General features: G+C 45.3%; 1 protein-coding gene across 1 annotated transcript in view; it reads left to right on the top strand.

Moving 5' to 3' along the window:
* The window catches only part of EMC1 (ER membrane protein complex subunit 1), a 27,983-nt gene extending 4,394 nt beyond the window's left edge, over positions 1 to 23,589 (top strand). Inside the window, exons 3-23 of the mRNA XM_073317058.2 lie at positions 60 to 125; positions 642 to 735; positions 1,401 to 1,529; positions 2,758 to 2,884; positions 3,422 to 3,571; positions 3,991 to 4,158; positions 5,132 to 5,203; positions 7,268 to 7,321; positions 8,195 to 8,317; positions 9,369 to 9,465; positions 10,333 to 10,449; positions 12,326 to 12,525; positions 12,738 to 12,887; positions 13,432 to 13,593; positions 15,534 to 15,653; positions 18,242 to 18,379; positions 19,542 to 19,715; positions 19,882 to 20,092; positions 20,565 to 20,649; positions 21,238 to 21,367; positions 22,028 to 23,589. Coding sequence (XP_073173159.1) covers positions 60 to 125; positions 642 to 735; positions 1,401 to 1,529; positions 2,758 to 2,884; positions 3,422 to 3,571; positions 3,991 to 4,158; positions 5,132 to 5,203; positions 7,268 to 7,321; positions 8,195 to 8,317; positions 9,369 to 9,465; positions 10,333 to 10,449; positions 12,326 to 12,525; positions 12,738 to 12,887; positions 13,432 to 13,593; positions 15,534 to 15,653; positions 18,242 to 18,379; positions 19,542 to 19,715; positions 19,882 to 20,092; positions 20,565 to 20,649; positions 21,238 to 21,367; positions 22,028 to 22,207 — 2,747 coding nt within the window. The 3' untranslated portion in view covers positions 22,208 to 23,589. The remainder of the gene's footprint in view (positions 1 to 59; positions 126 to 641; positions 736 to 1,400; positions 1,530 to 2,757; positions 2,885 to 3,421; positions 3,572 to 3,990; positions 4,159 to 5,131; positions 5,204 to 7,267; positions 7,322 to 8,194; positions 8,318 to 9,368; positions 9,466 to 10,332; positions 10,450 to 12,325; positions 12,526 to 12,737; positions 12,888 to 13,431; positions 13,594 to 15,533; positions 15,654 to 18,241; positions 18,380 to 19,541; positions 19,716 to 19,881; positions 20,093 to 20,564; positions 20,650 to 21,237; positions 21,368 to 22,027) is intronic.

The following is a 23,589-nucleotide window of genomic DNA, read 5'->3' as shown; positions in this document are numbered from 1 at the left end:
CATGAAATACCCCAGGGGGGAAAAAATCTCATTCCCACTTGACTCCTTGTTCCTTTCAGTGTGGCGTCACGTGGACAAGGGGACCCCCGAAGGAGCAGTAGATGCCATGCTGATCCACGGACAGGGTAAGCAAAGCATTTAGCCTTCCCTGTGTGATGAGTGTTCATTCCCATTACGGGCCTCCAGCCAAGCGTGGACAGAGGGCTAAATTTGCTAGAGCTAATAGTCATGGTGAGCCTGTAGTGGATACAGGTGCAGTGTTAAAGATTGTGTGGTTTACTCCTTGGCCTGTCCTCTTTTAGACACTTGAGGATAATTTCCTGCTTATCTGCTCTGTTTAATTTACCACTTGGTGCTATCAGGATCACGGCTACACACAATACTTTTGTGACTGTGCATGACATTAGAAATCCTGGACTCCTAGTGCTAAGAGTATAAGTGAACCTGAAATCCTCTGCACATTATACAAATAAAATGACCTTCCTGACTATGGAACAGACCGGGTGTCTTCTGTGCAGTGGTTGATATCTAATGTTCTATTCATACCAGTGGAAGAGCAAGTAACCTGGAGGATGAGCAGGGAATTGAATAAAGAAGCCAATGTAAAAATATTTGATTTGTTGTTCTCTCCTCCCGGCCAGATGCCATCACTCTGTCTAATGGTGGGCGAATTTTGCGTTCCTGGGAGACAAATATTGGAGGGCTGAACTGGGAGACATCATTGGACACTGGCAGGTGGGAAATCTTCAGTGGACTGTCATTCTATACCCTTTGGAGAGGGGAATTTGCCTTCCTTGTGTGTAGTTGTGTTTTAGGGACAATGTCAATTAGCTATGAGAGTCATAAAGTAACCGTTGTGGGAATATTGTCCAGGTGCTGAATTTTTCAGTCATTTATCAGAAGCAGGACTAATGCTATATCCTGTGGTAACCACGCAAAATTCTCACCTGTTTGGAGTGAATAGGGGGTTACATGGTGTATCTGGGCTGATAAATTTTCATGACTATTTTGCAATGCTGAAGTGGGGGTGGAGGGGATTGTACATCGTCTACATTTATTGAAGGAGGAAGATTGAAATCCTTTAATTATACATAAGCTTCCCCTGTCCGTGTGCAACATTCTGGACCTGGAGTGGCCACTTTGGCCTGATGGGATGGTTGGTCTTCAGTCCCATCCTTGCCCTCTCTGCAATGCCAACTATTATGGTGGTTTGGTCGCACAATATTAACTATATCTAGGTAAGAGTAGCTATTTTTAAGAAAAATGTGGGTGTTGTGCCCGCTACCAGGGTGGAGGAGAGCAGGGCTGTCGTCTATAATTCTAGTGTTGCTATGACTCCACAAGCTGGGTAAAGTCTCTAAGTATGATCGTCTCACCCTCTGTCTCTGACCTGTGCTTAGTTTCCAGATGGCTAGTTTGGTGGGGTTCCAGGACACAGTGAAATATTTGGCTGTCCTGAAGAAGGCTGCCCTTTCTCTTCATTACCTCTCCAACGGCCACCAGAAATGGGTGGAGCATTTACCAGAAAGGTACAGATCCAAAACAAGGATAGATCACTGACTCACAAACTTGTCTTAAGGGGGAGAGGACCCCATTGTTCCCTTTTGCTTCTGAAAATGTTCTGCTTAGTATCACATGGGGGGATTGCATCCATTCCCTGCACATATGAGAATATAGACTCCTCGGGAGTGGGGACCTTGCACTGTACAGTATGAAGAGAAAATATGAGCACTATTTGGGTAATTGCGGGGAGGGAGGGAAGAGGGTCTTCCTGTGCATAAAGACAGGAGCACATCCATTTCTATTTACTGATTTTAGTGCAGGCAATTTACAGACAACTGACAGCATTGTGATTTATGCACTGTATGGTACTAACATGGACTTGCGATAAAGTGACCATATGGTATCTTGAGGCTCGTCTGCACTTCAAAGTCAATTCAGATTAAGATAGGGTGTGAATTTAAAGAGCAGTAGCTATTCCTGAGTGAGTCCATGTGTAGACAAACTTTTAGATTAGTGGGACAAAATAGATCAGGAGATGACATCTCTTATGGAGAAAAAGCAGTCTAAGAATAAACTAAGCATATTACCCCGAACAAACCAGTTTGTGCCAGTAGCAACTTCCAGTCAGAAAACAGGGGCCCACCCCGGTGGGGGAGTCCCCTTGTAATATACAAGAATGTTCTTAAAGGGGCTGATGTGATTGACTTCTGAAGGAAGATTAAAATTACTAAATATTTACAACTAGGCTAAGCAGTGATCGCTAAATGAGACCTGACCATGTTCCAGGGACTGAGGCCAGTGGGAGAGGGAGGATGAAACTAGGTTACCTGAAGGAAGGAGGTGGAGTTGATAGGGGAAACACTTTCTAATGGTGAATCTGTTTAGCTTGTGAAATAGCCTCCCAAGGGAAGTGGAGGAAGTCCTGTTGCCCGAGACACCTACTATCCTACACTGGCCTGAGAAGGCTAAGGGAAGGATGGACAAAGTGACCCAATAAGTCGTCATCATCAATACTGTCTCTGGGTTTTCAATGTGTTTAACTGCAGGAGGTGATGGCTGAAGGGGAGGAGTCCCTAAAACGTTTATTTGTGTTGATGGGCAAAAATTCTCCTGTTGGCCAATGCACCTAGTTTAGCTGGTCTTTCCTTGTGAGACCTGTGATGACATCGAATAGGCTCCTAGAGCAGGGGACTTTACAGGTAGCTCTGGGCAACTGTTGGAGAAGGTGATTCATTGCTGCTTCTCCTCTTTCAGTGAGAGTACCCAGTACCAGCTGGTGTATTCATATGGAACCGGGGTGGTACGTGCACTTGGAGTTGCTCCTCGAAGCCATTTGAACATTGTAACCTTCAGCGTAGAAGATGGCGAAATTACAAAACAGGTAGAACTGATACATTGATGCATGATGTCAGCTCGTCACCAGGTTGGCTCTAGTGTGGATCCAATTTAACGAAAGCTCCCATCTGGGTCAATTGAATGTGATGTCTAGGGAAGTTAATTGCATTGCTGGCACATAGGTCAAAATGTCATCCTGTCTCCATGGGATGTCTCATGGGCCTGGAAGGAGACTTCACAACTGCATCTCCCAGACACAGGGCTTGCAGAACATAGTAAAGTTGAGATCAACCTGGGTAATCTCAAGATGGATGGCAGTTTACCCAGGGTTACAAAATCCTGGCTTTATGGGGATCCCATAGAGAAGATCCACTGTTTATTGATAAATGGGATTCTCCTGCTTTTCACACAGGCCTTTGTTAGTGTGACTAAGTTTAGAAGTGAAATGTAACATTAAGCCTTTGATATCACACACTGGCTGGCAAGAAACAGGCCCCTTGCAAATGGACACAATCAAGGCTCTTTCTGGAATTTCTTTGTGGGGTTTTCCAACTGCTGCCTCTCTCCCTTTATTGCCCTGCAGCTAAGAGTGTCAGCCCCCTGGATGAAGAGCCTAAGTGGTGCCTGTTGTGTGGTGGGCGAAGCAGTGCTGGTGTGTGCGGACTCTGACACACACTCGCTCTATGCTTTATCCCTGGAGACTGAGCAAGAGATGAAGCAGATCTCACTGCAGGTGAGCAATCCTGACATAGCGTTGCATGTAAGTGGACATGAGATTTGCTGAACCAGTCCCAGGGGAGGGGTATTGGGGTCACTAGTTAAGTGCTGTGCGTGGGGGAAGCATAATCCACATCAGACTAATTTGGAGGAGGGAAGGGGAGATCACATTGCTTCCATGTAATGGTTGCTTTATGGGGTGATGATTTCAGCTCTTTAAATCTTGTTTTTTGTTGTATCGTGGGAAGTATTCCATCCTGCATGGATTGCTGGCAGCCTAATAGTCACCCCAGACCTCTGCACTATGGCTTCACGTTCAATCAGATACGGACTAACCCTTCATAAAGGTTGTATTGTTAGTGAGGAAGGGGATGTGTTTGATCGAATTGTGTAATAAGTTTCCATCTTGCCATGTTTGCTTGTTCCTCTTCTCAGGCCCTTGACCTAGAATTTGCTGACAGTTTCCAGCCCAGGATTTTGCCCACTCAGCCCAATCCTGCCAGTGCTTCACGGGCTCAGTTCTTCCTGCAGCTGGCTCCAAGTCACTTCACACTGCTGCAGTACAGAAACGGGCTGCTAAGCCTCGTCCGGGACTTCCAGCAGGTAAACGAAACGAACACAGCTGCAGATCCCTGAAAAGAAGAGATGAACTACAGCAGAAATTCAGTGGATTGACGTCGGCTGGCTCCATCCACCAGTAAAACCAGAACCTTCATAAAGCATGCACTAAGCATTACGAACAAGCTGCTGAAGGTCAAGTTTCAATCGTACTTTCTATAGCATTGGTTGAACCTATGTACGGTAGCAGTTAAACTATTTGACATCAGTTCAGGAGGATCCAGTTTCTGACAATTGTCACCAAGGTGTGAGTTTACTAATATGGGGTCTGTGCTGAGTAAAGAGGTGGTTTGCTGCTAGAAAGCACCTAAGTGGCCAGTGGTTCTCGTACATTTAATACTGCTGGTGGTAGTTCTAGTGGACCAGAAGTACATGAAATGACCATTCCAGATTCAGTGCAGTATTGTCTACAAGAGACTGGCTAACTGGGGATGGGCTCAGTGATCTTAATAGGTTTCTATTAAGTAGAGATGGAAAAGACAACCTTTTCCCCATTAGGTTCTTTTCTTCCTTTCTTTGACTTTGGTGGTAGCTTTCCATCTCTTGTGCGTCTGAGTTTCATCTTTCATATTTAATGGTATGACTGTTATGGGTGGGAACCCTGTTAGTCCTCAACTCCGAAGACTCAGGCCGAGCATTCGAGTGTGAAAATCACGACTGCAGGTGAGACGCCTCCGTGGCAGTGCCTAGAATTTTGACAGGCTTCTGACTGGTCAATGATAAAATGCTAAAGGTTACTGGTTCCCAGCATGAACCTTTTCTTCAGTGGTTGTACCAGAGGTTGCTTCACTGCCTTGTAGCGAAACTTACTAGAGTCCTTCGATCTGTCAGATTTGCTTGGTATGCTGAAAATGAATTGACCTGTTCGAAATCGGCTGAAGAAAGGGCTACTGTTCTAAACCAAATGAGAATTCAGTCCTCTGCACAAATGTGTTCTGATTTCCCCTCTGTTTTTCAGGCAGCTTTGGTGAACTTTGCAACAACTGGGGAGAAGACTGTGGCTGCTGTCCTGACCTGCAGGAATGAAGTGGTTAGTTAGCTGCACAATGGAAATTTCAGATTTGCTTCTAGTTCTAAAAATTTGTGGGGCTTTTTTAGTTAGTTTTGTATTGCTTTTTTACTGTTATAAAGGTTTTGAGGGGCCACCGAAGAGCAGTGTTTTACCACTGTCAGACTGAATGTACCACCTTGACTTAAACACCTTAGGGCACAAGAGGCCCAGGCTGGTAATTCTGATTCAGTCTCCATTGAAGTCAATAGTAAAACTTCTGTTGACTTCAGTGGGGCCAAGGTTTCATCTGTTGTGACTATCAACATGCAAGCTTCTGGAGAGCTGCTGAGTGCCGAGCAAACTCAGAATGGAGCATGGTGCAATGAATATACAGAGCGAGATGACTCTTAAGGATTGTCTACACTATGCGACAAAGCACATTAGAGGTAGAGTGCTCCAACGTGCTACACTCTAGCTACCCTGTGTAGACCCTGCTGGCATGATCTAAACAGTACGTAAGTTTGGGTTAACGTAGTCACTATGTTAATGCGAACTAAGTACTTTTTAGTTTGTACCAGCAGGGTCTACGTGGGCAGTTGGAACACAGCACATTAGAGTGCTCTGCAAATCACATCCCTCTAATGCGCTTTACCACGCTGTGTAGACAAGCCCTTAGCAAAATAAATACCTTAGTGTTGGGAAGGAAAGTCTGCTGACTAGCTGATATGGTGATGGGTGACTAGACACTATCATTTTAAAAAACAAATTCCTACCTTTTGCACTGTTTTAATAACCAAATGCCCTCACCCATTTTTCACTAAAACCAGAGATTATTAAAAATGGAAGAATTAAAACAAAATCCATTTTCTTTTTATAACCGATGCTATTTATTCTTCATTTTTCAATCTGAGGGGAATGGAAGATCCTAGTCAGTTACAACTCTGTTTAGTCAATTTCCCGTTCACTTTCATTTTCAGGGTCTCCTGTGTTGAGCACTAGGGGAAGAGAGAAAGTGGGGGGGAAAAAACACTCCTCAGACTCTGCTGACAGCCTTAGGGTAGCTGGATATTCCTGCCAAAAGCATGAATTAAACAATATTGGTTATTGGCTTCAGAGCTAATACCCTGCTGTAATGAATGTGGTCATTTCAGCCTCTCTGAGCTAGTGAACAGGCTGCCTGTCTGCAGATACAGGTAACCAGCACGACTTCAGGTCTCATTTGGAAGGTTATCGTCACAACCCAAAGGGCTAGAAACATTAAGAAAACTTCTATTCTGAAGAAACTGATAGTGCTCCATAATACAGCTTTCCTCCATGTATTCACCATCTCCTCCATCCCTACCCCCCATCCCTTTAGCATGGTGCAAAATTTGTGTTGCAAATGCTGCAGGGGAATTTTTAAAAAATCCTTTGGGATAGAGAGGGAAAAAAATTATGACATATTTTAAATGGTCTTAGGTTTTGTGTAAGGTATTTTCACACAACCTACATTTTGGGCCCCGTTTGTCTTGACAGTTTCCATATACAGTAGAACTTCAGAGTTACAAACACTAGACTTATGAACTGACCAATTAGCTACACACCTCATTTGGAACCAGAAGTATGCAATCAGGCAGCAGCAGAAACAAACAAACAAAAAAGCAAATACAGTACAGTATTACGTTAAATGTAAATTACTAAAACAAAGAGAAATTTTTAAAAATTGAGAAGGTAAGGAAACTGTGAGCTTGTTTCATTTAAATTAAGATGGTTAAAAGCAGCATTTTTCTTTTGCATAGTAAAGTTTTTCCAAGTTATATTAAGTCAATGTTCAGCAATAAACTTTAGAAAGAACAACCATAACTTTTTGTCCAGAGTTACGTACAACCTCCATTCCCCAGGTGTTTGTAACTCTTAGGTTCTACTGTAACAGTGACCTAAAGTCTTGTGAGAGGAGGTACCCAGTTAACCGCTTCATTTTTCAATACCACTTATCATTTGCCCAAGTTTGCAGCTGCTGAGCAGGGAGGCAGAACTTGTTCCTGTTAGACACTTAATGTTCTTATGTTTTCCATGCCTTTGTCATGCTCACCAGTTCTCTTTCTGTTCCTATGTTCTTTGCAGAAATCTAGAACTCCTGATCAGGCAGACAGCACTTTTGGACATTCCCATAGACAGGTATGGAAAGGAGCTTGTTGTCAGGAATTGTAGGCAGTCTTTGCAATTAACAGGCTGTTCCTGTCTCTTGGGTTTGGAAGGCTGAATGGTGGAGGGGGACAGACTGTTACTCTGGAGAGTCATATTTTTGCATCAGCTCCATGAAACTTTATCCAAAAGCATCTTAAAACTATTCATTTCCTGAAACTGTATGGAACTAGATGAACATGCTACCCTCTCACAGCATTAAATGAAAGATCTCTTGCTTTGTAGTCACCCATTTCCCCACCTCAAAATGGAAAATGCTTTTTGAACATCAAAGTTTATTTCAGAAACAGTGCCTCTGTGTAGTTAGGAGAGAGCGCTGCCTGGTATTTGAAGCAGGGCATTGGGAGCCAGGACTCCTGATTTCTATTCCCAGATCTACCACTGACTTGCTGTGTGATCTTGTAAAAGCTGTGTAGTCTCTTTGTGCCTCAGTTTATCCTGCAGTTTAATGTGTGCTATACCATCTACCCTGCAGGGGTGCTGACCCTCAAATAATTGTTTGTAAAGTGCTTTGAGATCTTCAGAAGAAAGGCATCATAGACCCCTGCTGTGTTCTGTCCAAATGGGCTCAGAATTACAGTAGTTACTCCTCAGGAAAATAAATGGAAGCACGTGCAGATGCAAATGTCACCTAGAATTTGTTTTCTGTCCCAAACTGGTGTGCTGTTTGTGTGCTGTTAAGCAGCTGCTGTGTTGTGCTCCAGAAATGCCTGCATTTCAGTGGTGGGTGAATTGATCCTTGTAAAGAGTTTATTGTATACAGCACTTTGGAATCATTTGTGATAAAAAGCGCAGTTTAAGTAGATTACATGTGTTTAAGTCAGCTTGTCTTTTATAATGCTCTAGGAATACTTAGCCTGCTCCAACAACACCTACAATATTAATCTGTATTTGGTTGAAACTGGGCAAAGACTGCTGGATACCACGATTACCTTCAGCTTAGAGCAGAGTGGCACCAGGCCTGAGCAGGTATGTTAGGAGCCTCTCTCCTGTTGTTGAACGTGGTCAGAGATGTGTGCATGGAGTTTCTCTTTACATCAGACTTGTCTGTATTTTGAGGCTTATCAAACTTTTTGCTGCAGCCAAACAGACAAATTCCTGATTTAAGGTAGTATGATCCATTGGGTAGGATACTAGTTTGGGAGTCAAGGAGATCTGGCCCCTACGTGCCTCTACCACAAACTGTTGTTTGACCGTGGCCAAGTCATTTCACCTTTCTGCATCTGTTTCCCCAGCTGTAAAAGGGGGTTAGTGAAATTTACCCACCTTTGTAAAACACAAGATCTATAGCTGAAAAGTGCTGCATATTATGACCGCCTTTCCTGACTGGCAGAGCCGGTCAGAGCTCCTTGGGTGATCAGAAGGGATTGCTGGTAGTGAGAAGTGACTGCAAGACCACCAATGTACCCAGGATGTTTTTGATCCAGATATGGTGGCATTGCTTATCCCTGGGTTTATAGAGCCTGGTTATAAGGGCGGGGCAATGGTGGATTGGACGGGACCTCATATATCAGGGGAAGGTTGACACCATAGAATAATATTGCCAAGCACAAAATAGCTGCTGCAATTGCCAGTGTGGTCTTGGCACTGCTGATGTCTAATGCGGTGCTTTAAAATACTTGAAGTATGAGAGTTGCTGTATGAAACCAGACTCTAGTTTGCCTTTAGATTTGTGAGAAGTGTACCCGAAGGTAGCGCCTCATCTATTTGTTGCTTTAGAATAGTGGTGCTCAACCTATTTACCATTGTGGGCCACCTAGGCAGCTCTCTATGTGTTATGTGGGCCACATCCACACAATATATACACTACCTGTATGGCTCTGAGGATGTCACATGAGCTGCAGCTGTGTGCTGATTGTGCTGCAAGTGGCCTGCGTGTTGAGAACCACTGCTTTAGGACCTTAAATGTAACAGTGATCTTGAATCCTTTCCACTTCTCCCCTTTGGATTGCATCTTGCTTGTCTCGGGCAGGAGGTTATAATCATGATCATCCCCTCTTTCCTTGTCTTCCTTTTCCAGCTTTATATCCAGGTCTTTTTGAAGAAAGATGACTCTGTGGGTTACCGAGCACTGGTGCAAACGGAAGATCACATGCTCATGTTCCTCCAGCAGCCAGGTAAGTTGGAACCAGATTGGCTGGTTACCCCTGTCCTATAGTGTATCCTCTCTTGGCACTTGCAATAGTGCAAGTTCAGTGGCCATTGTCTAGTCAAGCAGATTACTTCCTGAGCTAAATCCCATAGAGGAGTGAGAAAACTAGGAATATCCCTCACCCCCACAACTTGAATTTTCCTTCACTACCAGAGCTGAGAATCTGATCCTGCAATGTGCTTTGTTGAAGCAACAGCCTGTTGGCTTTAGTGAGGCTCTGCAGGGTTTCAGGGTTCTGCCCACACAGAACTTATTGCAGAACAGGGACCTGTAGCAGCTATTCCTCGATGCCTTTTTGAAAAGAAGGGAAATTCCTCAGACAAAGTATGGTGTTAAACTTTAGGGTGGAGTTAAGAGTCCATTTCTGTTGCTTGGGTCTTTGAGGCCTTGCAAGAATGTTAGAGGTTGAACTTGGTGGTTTTTAAAACTTGTTTTTTTTTTATTACTCCAACCCTTTTGCAAGCCCTTCAGTGCTCAAGTCATGGGTGTGTACTTTCAACAGTGTCTCTAGTGTAATGAAGTGAGGGGGGGGTTGTTAGTGATTAAATACCAGTGTGTTCGTTATTGTAGTAGACAGTAAATATCCAAAGTGCTTCAGAAATGTGGAATTTTGCGATTTATTAAGCAGCTGTTTACGTTTGTGAAGACCAGACAGAAGATCCTTCTGTCCCAAGTGTTAGGGGTATAGCTGTCAATCCATTTCAAGGGACTGGATTTGTAAGATCTTCCTGTCTCCTGATTGCTCTCAGGAACAAACATAGCACAGATCAGGAAATGCACTTGCTCTTTTCTTTGAATCAACCTATGTTGCCTTTTCTTTGTATCTCTCTAGGAAAAGTTCTATGGAGCAGGGAGGAGTCATTGGCGGAAGTGGTAAGCTTGGAGATGGTGGATCTACCTCTGACGGGTGCCCAGGCTGAGTTGGAAGGGGAATTTGGAAAGAAAGCAGGTAATAGCCAGGGTCCCACTCAGTGTTCCCTCTAATTTTTCCCACACGTGTGTGGAATGAATTTTGTTATGTGCACCAGTGTGGAGGTTGGTGGAGGGGAGGCCAGCCTACCTACTGGCGCCTCTACCTTAGCAACGACCTTTCATCGCCCAACGAGACCCAATCACAAAGCCTTCTCTCCGGGGCCAGGGCGCGGGGGCCAGCGCAGACTACAAGTCCTAGCACACATTATGTCCTGGAGTGGGCCTGCCGGACCAGCAGGAGGTGCCTGATAGTCTGTGCTCCTTCACGGCTCTAAACCAATCAGAGCCTTCTCCACCATGAGGCATGAGAATATGAACCGAACAGCGCCTGAGTTGGTGTGAGGATTTGGACCAATTAGCGCCTGCCGCAGCTGGGCTGGGTTCAGGCCGCCCCTCCCCCGACCATGGCAGGTCCAGGGCTGGGGCTGGGGGAGGGGCACCCCTCTCCTGGCTGTGGCAGGTCCTGGCTGGGCGGGTTCCCTGAGTGTCTGTGTGGTGCTAAATGGGCTGCTGTGCAACCACGCAGCTTACAGGGAACTTAAGACCCACTATGTGTAGATTCATAGATATTAAGGTCAGAAGGGACCATTATGATCATCTGGTGTGACCTCCTGCACAATGCAGGCCATAGAATCTCACTCACCCACTCCTGCGGTAAACCTCTCACCTATGTTTGAGCTATTGAAGTCCTTAAATCATGGTTTAGAGACTTCAAGGTGCAGAGAATCCTCCAGCAACTGACCTGTGCCCCATGCTGCAGAGGAAGGCGAAAAACCCCCAGGGCCTCTTCCAATCTGCCCTGGAGGAAAATTCCTTCCCGACCCCAAATATGGCGATCAGTTGAACCCTGATCATATGGGCAAGATTCACCAGCCAGATACCCAGGAAAGAATTCTCTGTAGTAACTCAGATCCCACCCCATCTAACATCCCATCACAGGCCATTGGGCCTGTTTACCATGAATATTTAAAGATCAGTTAATTGCCCAAATCATGTTATCCCATCATACCATCTCCTCCATAAACTTAATCTTTAATCTTGTTTAATCTTGAAGCCAGATAGAGTTGAACTTGAACTAAAACGAGATCACACATAAAAGCTCTACTAATAGATTTTCCATATCCCTCTGGGTCTAGCAGACATAGAGTGATAGGGAAATTACAATAACCAGCTTGCCCGCTCTTACCAAAACGCTTCTGTTTGATTATCCTGTATTGTCTTACCCTGAAGACTGAAATATAATTGCCTTTATTGTCTTTCTTGCCATCCGGATCCAGCCATTCAAGGTAACCCAAAGAATCACATGCAGTTCCTTTCCTCTCTTTGCTGGTGGATCTTTGTCCTCCCTGTTTGGTTTCTTTCTCAGAGAAGAGATAGATTAAGCATAGGACATGGCTCCTAACTGGAAGCCAATTCAGACTTCAGTTGCCAAGATTTGGGTGCTTCTCCATAAAGATGGCTCCTGTTATGCGAGAAGTGAAAGCAGGAGCCGTAAGATGAAGTACACTAAGAGTACTTGCAGGAGTGATAGGGAAGAGACTCTGCACATGGTAGTGTTGCGGCTTGCAGGAAAGCTTGATCTGAGGCAAGTGGAGTGCCTGCTAAAGTGGGATATGGCAGCGTGTATTTAGGGGCTTGGTAGGCAAAGGAGCTTCTATGATGGTAATGGGATATAATATGATCCAGGTGTCGTGGAAGGTGAGGCAGAATTTTCTTAATTAATATATACGAGTATGGCAGCACATGAGTTTTATAGACTGAGGCACTAGTCTTATTTGCTGGGCTGTGTGTATGTTTCCCCTGCTGTGGACCATTGCTTGTTGTGCTAACTGTTGTCACTGACTTGCTTGCAGACGGCTTGCTGGGGATGTTTCTGAAGCGCCTCTCCTCCCAGCTCATCCTGCTGCAGGCCTGGACTGCACATCTCTGGAAGATGTTCTATGATGCCAGGAAGCCGCGGAGCCAGATTAAGAATGAGATCAATATTGACAACTTGGCGAGAGATGAGTTCAACCTGCAGAAAATGATGGTGATGGTCACTGCTGCAGGAAAGGTGAGGAGGGCAGGGACTGGAAGCCATTCCTGGCAATGGAGCATACTATCCTGGCAATGGTGAGGGGGGATTTGTGGTGGGAAAGGTGTCAGGAGACCAGCAGAGTGTCTTGTAGTAGAGGAGAGAACCCAAAGCAGAATGGAACATCTAGATGTGAAAGACACGTTGTTACATATGTTGTTTTTTTTGTTTTTTTTGTCTCTTTGCTTCAGCTCTTTGGTATTGAAAGCAGCTCCGGCACCATCCTGTGGAAGCAATACCTACAGAATATGAGGCCAGGCTCCTCCTTTAAACTGATGGTCCAGAGAACAACGGCCCACTTCCCCCACCCCCCACAATGTACGCTGCTTGTTAAGGACAAGGTGAGTCCTTTATACGCGCACACACATGCCCACTCCCCCCTCCTCGGGTGGGTTTTACCTCCCCATAGTGAAAAATCCACAGTGTTAAAAATATCAGATTTGTGTTTTGTAAATGCTTTAAACGACGACAAAAAAAAAAAAAAATTTCACTCAATTGCTTTGTCCACTACATGAAGCAGAAAGTCAGCAAACCGTGTATGCTAGTTAAATAAGGTTTTCCCTCTGCTGGTCACACGACAGTATATACTCCACAGAAAATAGAAACACTCTTGCTTATTTCGGTGACATTCTGGGCAGGCCACAGTAGGGTCTCGTTCGAATTGTATATATCATACGTGAACGCTGTGGGATCAGCAGAGACGAGGTGATTTGAGCGCACAGTATGTTCATCTGTAGGGTAAGGAGCTCAGTGAAGGGAGAAAGGAGGCGTAGAGAGTTACATCCAAATATAAACCACGCCAGCAGGCAACTTCATAAGCTAGAAGAACAACCACCCTTCTCTGTGTTTGCCCTAACTAGTTTCCCATCCTGTTGTCTGTTTCAGGAGACCAAAATGAGCTCTCTCTATGTCTTTAACCCCATCTTTGGGAAGTGGAGTCAGGTGGCTCCCCCTGTTCTGAAGCGTCCAATTCTTCAGTCTTTGCTTCTGCCCATCATGGATCAAGATTATGCCAAAGTGTTACTTCTGATCGATGATGAATACAAGGTAATCTTGCTCCTAGGGCAAAATGATCTCCATCTGCAGGATAAATATCTCCCCTGTCAAGGCAAGAAATAAGAACGTTGTCAATTAAGTCTCATTCCCTTTGTGGGCTGACTTCAAGGGACTTCATCAAGATAAAACACATATTTAAAGCCGTATCTTTATCTTTGTCACTAATAACCCCATTAGAGTAACACAGAAACTTTAAAATCTAACTTGCTCCTTGTTGTTCTTGCGCTTTGTTTACCTCTTCCATTTCATTCAGCTTGTACCATGAAACCAGTCGTTGTCTTCACACTTGACTCTAGACAGTGTAACTCTCCTGGCTCTTGTGCATTAGGTGGCATAGTGCCATTTGTTTTATTTGGTTGTTTAATACTGCAGGGGAGAGCGACATCCCAAAACTGATGACTTTCATTGCAATTGAAAGAGAGTCACGAGAACCTATTTAGTCACATTAGGATTTGAAACCCCCATGGTTTTTAAAACAAACTCTAAATTTTCAATCTGCACTAAAATGATTCTACCCCTCTTTTTGGCCTCCTGGTGCAGAGGTAAAATATAGCAAGGCTCTGGCTTACAGATCAGAAAGCTGTGTTTCAAACACAGGCCACAGCCCCCTCCCCAGTGCAGATTCCCTACAGACCTCTTTATGTGGATGCAGATTCCCTACAGACCTTGTTATGTGGATGGTAAATGGCTTATATTCTTGCCAGGCAAAAATATAAGCCATTTATTGAACAGGGAAGGGTAGTGTTAGCTTCCCTATTACCCAGGGTGCCTCTGCCCTTGTTTAGCCAAATTCATCCTTAATTCAAGCCATTTACATCAGTGGAATTTACATCTGTGGTAAATTGGGCCCAGTAAGCTTAACTAGACTAGTTTACTTATATATGTGAGACTAAAAATTGATGGTTTCAGAGGAACAGCCGTGTTAGTCTGTATTCGCAAAAAGAAAAGGAGGACTTGTGGCACCTTAGAGACTAACCAATTTATTTGAGCATGAGCTTTCGTGAGCTACAGCTCACTTCATCAGATGTTTACCGTGGAAACTGCAGCAGACTTTATATACACACAGAAATCATGAAACAATACCTCCTCCCACCCCACTGTCCTGCTGGTAATAGCTTATCTAAAGTGATCAACAGGTGGGCCATTTCCAGCACAAATCCAGGTTTTCTCACCCTCCACCCCCCCACACAAATTCACTCTCCTGCTGGTGCTAGCCCATCCAAAGTGACAACTCTTTACATAATCAAGTCGGGCTATTTCCTGCATAGATCAAGGTTTTCTCACATCCCCCCCACCCCCATACACACACAAACTCACTCTCCTGCTGGTAATAGCTCATCTAAACTGACCATTCTCCAGGTTTAAATCCAAGTTAAACCAGAACATCTGGGGGGGGGGGGTGTGTTTTTTCCTACCCCCCCCCCCCCAGATGTTCTGGTTTAACTTGGATTTAAACCTGGAGAATGGTCAGTTTAGATGAGCTATTACCAGCAGGAGAGTGAGTTTGTGTGTGTATGGGGGTGGGGGGGATGTGAGAAAACCTTGATCTATGCAGGAAATAGCCCGACTTGATTATGTAAAGAGTTGTCACTTTGGATGGGCTAGCACCAGCAGGAGAGTGAATTTGTGTGGGGGGGTGGAGGGTGAGAAAACCTGGATTTGTGCTGGAAATGGCCCACCTGTTGATCACTTTAGATAAGCTATTACCAGCAGGACAGTGGGGTGGGAGGAGGTATTGTTTCATGATTTCTGTGTGTATATAAAGTCTGCTGCAGTTTCCACGGTAAACATCTGATGAAGTGAGCTGTAGCTCACGAAAGCTCATGCTCAAATAAATTGGTTAGTCTCTAAGGTGCCACAAGTCCTCCTTTTTTTTTTTAAAAATTGATGATAACTAATGTCTTTGTTTAAACTCTTCTTTATCTTCCCAGGTTACAGCTTTCCCAGCAACTAAAAACATCCTCCGCCAGTTAGAGGAAATAGTCCACTCCATCTTTTTTTATATAGTGGATGCTGAACAGGGCAAACTCTCTGGTTTCCGGCTGCTAAAGGTACAGAAGATTCTCTGTGCTATGTAAGAAGTGACATGTTTATCCCACAGAGTGGATGTATGGTGGATCTTTGCTGTCATTGTATGGGATTTTGGTTTGATGTATAAGAAGTAGAGCTGGGTATGGACTTCTGACACTTCTCAAAAGCTTCCTGAAATCTTTGTAAACTCTCAGTTGTAAACAGTTTTACTGAAGAATCCAGACTTGTCTCCATCCTGCAGTTTGGTGGGATTCCACAAGAGGGAGCAGTTCTCCCATATTTCCCTGTTAAGATGCACTTCGGAGCTGAGGCGAGATGAGAGCACAGTAGTTCAAGTAATCTTTCCCACCCAGCTCCCCAAGGCTGTTGCCTATTCTGAGAACTAGTTTGGCTGCCCTAAACAATGGGCAGAGAAAGCATGTGCTCTTCCTCTAGTAAAAAGGGTTGACACCTGTTCTGGTGATCTTCTAAATCAGCGGGTCTCAACTGGGGGTCCATGGCTCCCTGGGGCTCCATGAGCCCTTTCAGGCACCACTGAAACCCTGAGCTCCGGGGCCCCCCCACAGGGCTGAAGCTGGGAGCAGCCTGGGGCTGAAGCCCTAGTGCTCCCCACTCCTAACCCCCCTGCGGGGCTGAAGCCCCACCCTTGGTGCACCCCTGCATGGCTGAAACCTGGAGCTCCCCTCCCCCACCCTGAAGTCAGAGCAGCGGGGAGCTGAAACCCCGAGCTCCTCCCCACCCTCCCCCTCCCCCGCTGAAGCAGGAGCAGTAGGGCTGAAGCCCCGACATGGGCAGAATCCCTGAGCCCACAGGCAGAGTTGAGGGGGCATGAGGGTGTTGCCCCCCCCACCAAACTGTAGGGCCTTACCCAGAGTGGGGCAGTCATGGGGGCAGCTCCACCTCCCTATACCTCCTCCTTTCCCTCAGGCCCCCTCAGCCCCCACCCTCTGGCCAGATCCTAGGCAGGAAGCTGGAGCCAGGCAGTGCGGGGCAGCTGCTCCTCTGGTTGGTGGTGCCATGGAGTGGGTGGCCGTCGCATTCCCCCGTCTGCTGCTGGTGCCCAGGGTTGCGGCTGCTCCTCAGCTCCCAGCCCCCTTTGACTGCTCATGCAGCCGGTCAGAACTGCCCAGGCAGGGACCTGGCTCCGGGGCTGGCAGAGCCCCACCAGCACACCACCCCAGACAGGTGAGTGGCTGGCTGAGGTGAGTCCAGGGGTGAAGGTGGCGCTTCCTCCCTGGACCCTGCTGTGCAGAGCTGGCCTGAGCCCTGCTGGCCCTTGCTCCCCCCCCAGATGTCAAACTACACGTATGCCCAAGGGTCCCGCCCCTGGCCTGGAGCCCTGAGTCATCTCCCCACACTGGGCCCTGGAGTTTTTATAGCATGTTGAGGGGGGCGTCAGAAAAAAAAAGGTTGAGAACTGCTGCTCTAAAGTACACTCTCTGCTAGCTGCAAATGACATGGCTCTAACTCCATCTGTGTCTTTTACGTGGGAGGGTTGTGATCACCCACAGATCTGTACTAGACCAGTGGTGTTTAATATATTAATTAACCATCTATAAAAGGGCACGAACAGTGAGGTCTCAAAACGTGTAGGAGGCATTTAACTGTTTGCATTAGTTGAGACTAGAGAAGACTGAATAACACCAGAGGTACCTGACAAAGCTAAGCAAATCAGTGGCATGATGGCAGGTGAAACTCAGTGTCCACAAATGCCAAGTAAAGTACATTGGAAGTAATAAGTTGAACTGCTCGTACACAGTGTTGGGGGCGACATTAACTGTAGCCACTAGGAAAAAGAATTTGGCTGCCACTGTGAATAGTTCAAGGCACAGTGGTGAACAAAAAGGCAAACAACGTTAGGATGAACAAATAATGGGACAGAACGTGTTATGCAAATAAATCACTGATATGCCTTCACCTGGAATGCTGTGTTCCCTTCTCATCACCCAGTCTAAAGAAAGATCTAGCAGAAACAGAGAGGGCCGAGAGATGGGTGACAAAAATAACTAGAGGTGGGGAAAGGCTGTCAGGATTGGGGACAACAAAAGCCTGTAAAAGAATGAAGGGTGTACAGAAGATAAATAGGGAACCTTCCTATTTGTCCTTTCTAATACAAGAATGAGGGGACATCTAATGAAGTTTATAAATTTGTTGCATTTAACTGATAAATAGAATTTAGTATTTGAGACAATTAACCTACGGAACTCCATGCCACATGATATCATTGAAGCCAAGAGCTTAGGAGGATTCCAAAAAGGATTAAACATGTATCTGGATAATTTGAGACAGAATTTTATTTATATCATTACATACAAAAAAAAAAAAAGACACTGCAAGAACATTAAGGTTGCAAAATCAAGTGCTAAAAAGTTGGGAAAGACAGAATTAAGGCTGCCTTTAATTCAGCACCCTTATGATAGTCTTTAATTACATGATCACATTTCAGTATCTTCTTTGAAAACAGAGGCAGAATGCCAGACTGGATGGAGCACTGATCTGATTCACTGCAGGAACTCTCCTAGGGGGGAATCTCCCTATGTCCTATAAATGGAGATGGTGTCTTTCAGAGGCTCAGGAAACCTTATTTTGCATCTTGTCTCCACTGTAGGATCTGACAACAGAGGAGAGCTGGCAGATGACCATCCCAACGGAAGTGCAGCGAATAGTGATTGTGAAGGGGAAGAGATCAAATGAGCATGTACACTCCCAAGGCCGTGTGATGGGTGATCGCAGCGTCCTCTATAAGGTACTGCAGACATTGTTAGCTGAGCTTTGGTGGCTGTGAGCTGTATGCTAAGGTTTCTATGGAATGTGGCATGGAAGCATCAGGGAGCATGATACCCACCTCCTGGGCTTGTAGACACTAAGCATGTTTTAAAAGCTACACTTAACCTGGTTGGAAAGATGTTTTTGCCAGCTATGCTGTCGTCTTGAGCTGTCTGGTAATTCTCTTTATGGAGCAGCCCATATATTAGCAACAAAGGTAGCAAGTCTAATTTGCTATTTATTATTTTCCTGATCCTTTTTTTTAGACCAATGCTGAGGTCGAGAGAGAGGGGGAGAAGGGGTGGGAAAAAATAATGAGACTTAATGTCCATCCTGGGATGCATCCGCACTTGTCCAGGCCTTTTACCAGACTGGTAAAGGGAGGTCAGAAGGAACTAACTCTGGATTTGCTATGGTCCTGTTCTCCCTCTCATGCTTCCTAACGTCGTCATCCTCCTCCATCAAACAATTCTAGCTGGGCAGTGGTGTTGTGAGCTTCCAGCCGAGAGATTGGTTTGGAAGTGGATTGGAGATTAATGACTCTAGGTAAACAGAGAACAAGTGAGTTACAGAACCACTGAGCATGGTCTCCAGGAAGATGTTGCTGGCTGCTGCATTCTTGCAGACCTGCTTCCCAGGTTGGAGGGGCTGACTGTCTGGTTGGGTGATATGGCAAGCGAAGTATTGCATATCAAGGCACTTGCCTTGGGGGAAGATTTTAAAACAAGTGTCTGATAGAACTTTAGTTCTTTTCTCTCCTGATTGGGGAGCACAGCTTTGTAATTCAGAGCCCATTTCTAGCACTGCTGGTCCTGAGTCCTGACCCGAGATGGGACAATTGGTGCCAGGTTTCTGCATACCCACCAGTGTCTCTAAAATTTACTGGAAGACAGGAGAAGCTGAATTTGGGCAGAGGAAATTTTTCCTCTCTAAAAGTTTTCAGGCAGCTATTAAAGACTATGGCTGTATCATGACAGCTGCGGCTGATCATAAATCTGTCCTGATGATTTGTGCTGCTAACAGACATCTTGTTGCCACCATCTTTGGCTACATAGGTCTGGGAAAATCTGCATAGATTGCCGCTGGCACAATGGTTATTAACTAGAGGTTTCCTCACATCTCTTTCCCTGTCCTTGTTATAGTCTTTGAACCCTAACCTGCTGGCAGTGGTAACGGAGAGCACAGATACGCACCATGAACGCACCTTCATTGGAATCTATCTGATTGATGGAGTCACAGGCCGTATCATCCACTCTTCTGTGCAGAAGAAAGCAAAGGGACCTGTCCACATTGTCCATTCAGAGAACTGGGTTGTGGTAAGGAAAAGTTATTGCTTGTAATCCTTTACCAAATACCTATGCTGCCCAGGGAATGCTCCCCGACTCCCCGCCAATGACTGTCCAGCCACCCTCTGTGTGAATTGACTTGTGCTGGAGCATTCTGCTCTGCCCTCCTGAACAGTGTCTTCCCCTCTTGTCTCAGTACCAGTACTGGAATACTAAGGCGCGCCGGAATGAGTTCACTGTGCTGGAGCTGTACGAAGGGACGGAGCAGTATAATGCCACAGCCTTCAGTTCTCTTGACCGCCCGCTGTTGCCTCAGGTCCTCCAGCAGTCTTATATCTTTCCATCTGCCATCAGTGCCATGGAGGCCACTATCACTGAACGTGGCATCACCAGCCGTCACTTGCTCAGTAAGAATTGGGTTAGGGCAGGGTGGAGGGATTGGATTACATGTGTGTCAAATTTTGTATTCAAGATAAGGTCACAGTATCTAGGGCAATCATCGGCCATGACGGTCCCAGGGGCTGCGTTAGAGGAAAGTATATTTTTAAAGCTAGCCTATGATTTGAAGAAATACTGCAGCTACAGCCCTTCTTCCTTTGACTTAAACCCTGGTGCATGCTACTCTTCTGTGTGCATTCAGACATTGCTGCTGTCTGTGTGGGCTGTGCCTTCGCCTTTCCCTCATGAGCTGCCTTGAGAGCAACAGCAGTATTCAGCCTAGCCCTCTGCTTGCTTCCACACACCCTCCCTCATCACCGAGTAGTGGACTCGGCAAGCTCTCTCTGGCATGCATCAGGAGGACGATTGGATTAGCCATCAGAGAGCAGACATAAATGGTCACTGCTAAGAGAGAGTTTTTTGGTTTTTTTTAATGTGCAGTTGGGCTTCCCTCTGGCTCAGTTCTCTCCCTTCCAAAGGCTCTGCTGGATCCTCGACGCCCAGAGATCCCTACAGAACAAAGCAGGTAAGCAAAATGCCATGGCAGTAATCCCCGTTCCCAGGCACCTGCCAGAAGGGGGAGGTTGAGTGTTTTAATGCTTTAGTCTGGAGTAGATTAATTTATCAGTTCTCTCTGGCCAGATTCAGAGTTATTCTTACTCTAAATTTAGAGAGGCTGTTGTCTTTATTGGCAATTGGACTGCTTTACTGCCAGTCCAGGTGTGAATAAATTAGTCTGGAACACAGTAGTCCAGAAGGCTATCAAAAAGCACCTGTTAGCATCATACTAGTGACTAGTATTCTACGTAATTATCTATTTTTTTTAGAGTGATACTTTAACTGATTTATTCCTATGGCCTTGAACCTGGTTGGTTGGTGTCCTAGACTTTAGAAGGAGGTGGACACTACCCTAATTACAGCATGTCTTGGGCTACCAGTTTGTCTCCCTCTTCCTAATAGCTTTTACCAAGCACCATGGGTGAATGACTAAATTATCTGTATAAAGATTCTAATGTTGTATCACCAGACTTGAGTTCCAGATAGCAGGCTGCTTAGGGATTTAGCCATTATGCTGTGTTTGGTTGGGTTTTGATATCTCTCAAATGTCTTTCAGGGAAGAAAATTTGATTCCCTATTCCCCAGATGTCCAGATCCATGCTGAGAGGTTCATCAACTACAATCAAACCATATCCCGAATGAGAGGGATTTACACCGCCCCCTCTGGCTTAGAGTCCACATGTCTGGTGAGTCTAGATTAGGGTTTTTTTTGTAAAGCATGATGCGGGATACAACAGTATGCCATCACACACCCTTTCAGGGAAGGTATGCAACTTCAAGCCTTGTTATAAGTCATTGCTTAATGATTTCCTGAACTGAGCTTTGCTTGATCAGAACCATAGGGATGGGCCTATTATTAAGGCTAAGATTTTGTCATGGATATTTTTAGTAAAAGTCAGGGACAGGTCACGGGCAATAAAGATAAATTCACGGAAGCCTGTGACCTGTCCCTGACTTTTACTAAAAATATCCATGATAAAATAGGAAATGGCTGAGCAGCTTGCAGGGTGGCTGGGAGCTCTGGGGGCCCCCACCACCCGTAGGGGCTCAGAGCTCTAGAGTCCGCCTGCCCCTCCCGGCGGCTGTGGAGCTGCGGAGGACCCCTGCTGCCCCTTTGCAGCAGCTGGGGAGCTGTGGGGGTCCACCTCCTCAGGCGGCGGGGGTACCTCACAGCTCCCTGCTGCTGTGGGAAGCAGCAGGACCCTGCAGCTCCCAGCCACCGGGGCTGAAGTCATGGAGGTCTCTGGAAGTCAGATTCCGTGACAAAATCGTAGCCTTATCTATTATTAATGTATCTGGATTTCTGCTTGAAGCTGCTGTAACAACTGGTGGTCTCACTTCTTTAGGTTGTTGCGTACGGCCTGGACATCTTCCAAACCAGAGTCTACCCATCCAAGCAGTTTGATGTTCTGAAAGATGACTATGACTATGTGCTGATAAGTAGTGTCCTTTTTGGACTGGTTTTTGCCACTATGATTACAAAGAGACTTGCTCAGGTGAAGCTGCTGAACCGTGCATGGCGTTAAGCGCATGGGTGAAGGGAACACTGAGGGCACCGGTGAGGCTGGAGAACAGGCTGGCTGGGATTCTGAGTAGCTGATCATCTGCTGGAGTGCACACAACTGGGTTTAATTATATGTTATAAATTGTACTGTTGTGACGGAGGCCAGTCTTTTTATCACATTTCTCCTGGAGACATTGAAGGGAGGAGCTGCCGGTGGAAGAAAAATATGCCTCCCCTGGGAAGAATTCCACCCGCTGGCAAGGAATTAATGAGACTACAAAGGAACATTCATCTGTCCAGGACTTCACTGAATCAGTGTGAAAAAACCTTCTACAGCTTTTTTTTTTTCCTTCAACGTGCTAAGATGATAACATCACTTTCCATGAAAAACCTTCCCCTCCTTTAGCTAAGATTGATATCAAAATACTAAGAATGTATTTCTTCCCCACTTCTGAGGGTACACTTTGAGACCAGTTGATGGCTTACCTCTTCCCTACCTCAACCATTACTAAAATCTTGGAGGAGAACTCTAGATTCACCACCGCTCTGATTGGAAAGCTAGATTTTGTAAATGCGAGCTACTGTACATAGGGCATGGGAAGAGGGGATGTTCATAAGATAGCCAAGAGACTATAAAGAAAATGATGCATGCAAACTGATTGATCAAACCTTTTAAGGAAATTATAACAATGGGGAAGGAGTTCAGGGAAAGATGCTTACTAAAGTCTTCATATTCTTTATTTATTGTGACTGCACTGTATGTTCCTTTTCTGCTTTTTAATCTTTCAAATGGTTGCACAACACAGACCTCGTTGATTGGCTATTTCTGGGAAAGTTTTTCTCTGGTTTAAAAAAAAGTAAATATTTTGAAGGGTTTAGCAAAGCAGAGAGATGCCAGTTGCTGTGAAGTTGCATCTAAAAACATCCCACCTTCTATGCTATTTTGCCAAACAGCTAGGTTGATAACTTGAAACTAAGTTTAAAAATATTGTGATTTAGGAGTAAAGAAGCCTGCAATTTGTTTTCCCTCCATGTATCAAGGATGTTCATTCTTGGTGTGTGTTAATATTCAGTATCTAATTTTAAATTGGATTAAGTTTTTACAATGATCTGTAACTCATTGGGACATTAAGTGCTAACATTAGTTCTGAACCTCCTATGTACTGAAATGGTTGCAACTTGGCACATGAAGCAAAGGGCTTTGTTGGAAGCCTTATTGATTTATGTTTAGCTGAGATGTGATCAGATAACCAGATGCTGTAACAAACTAGATCTTGTTTTTAACTGTGAAACTGGTCCACAGTTGTTTTGCGTGGAAGAGTTGGGGCAGAAAGGATGAGGAATATAAGGTCATTTCTGCGTAGTGGAGAGCAGGTCATCTAAATAAAAGTTATTTGATCAGTA

Source organism: Lepidochelys kempii, chromosome 18, assembly GCF_965140285.1.
Source record: "Lepidochelys kempii isolate rLepKem1 chromosome 18, rLepKem1.hap1, whole genome shotgun sequence".
NCBI classification, from domain to species: Eukaryota; Metazoa; Chordata; order Testudines; family Cheloniidae; genus Lepidochelys; species Lepidochelys kempii.
This window is presented reverse-complemented; position numbering and strand designations above follow the sequence as displayed.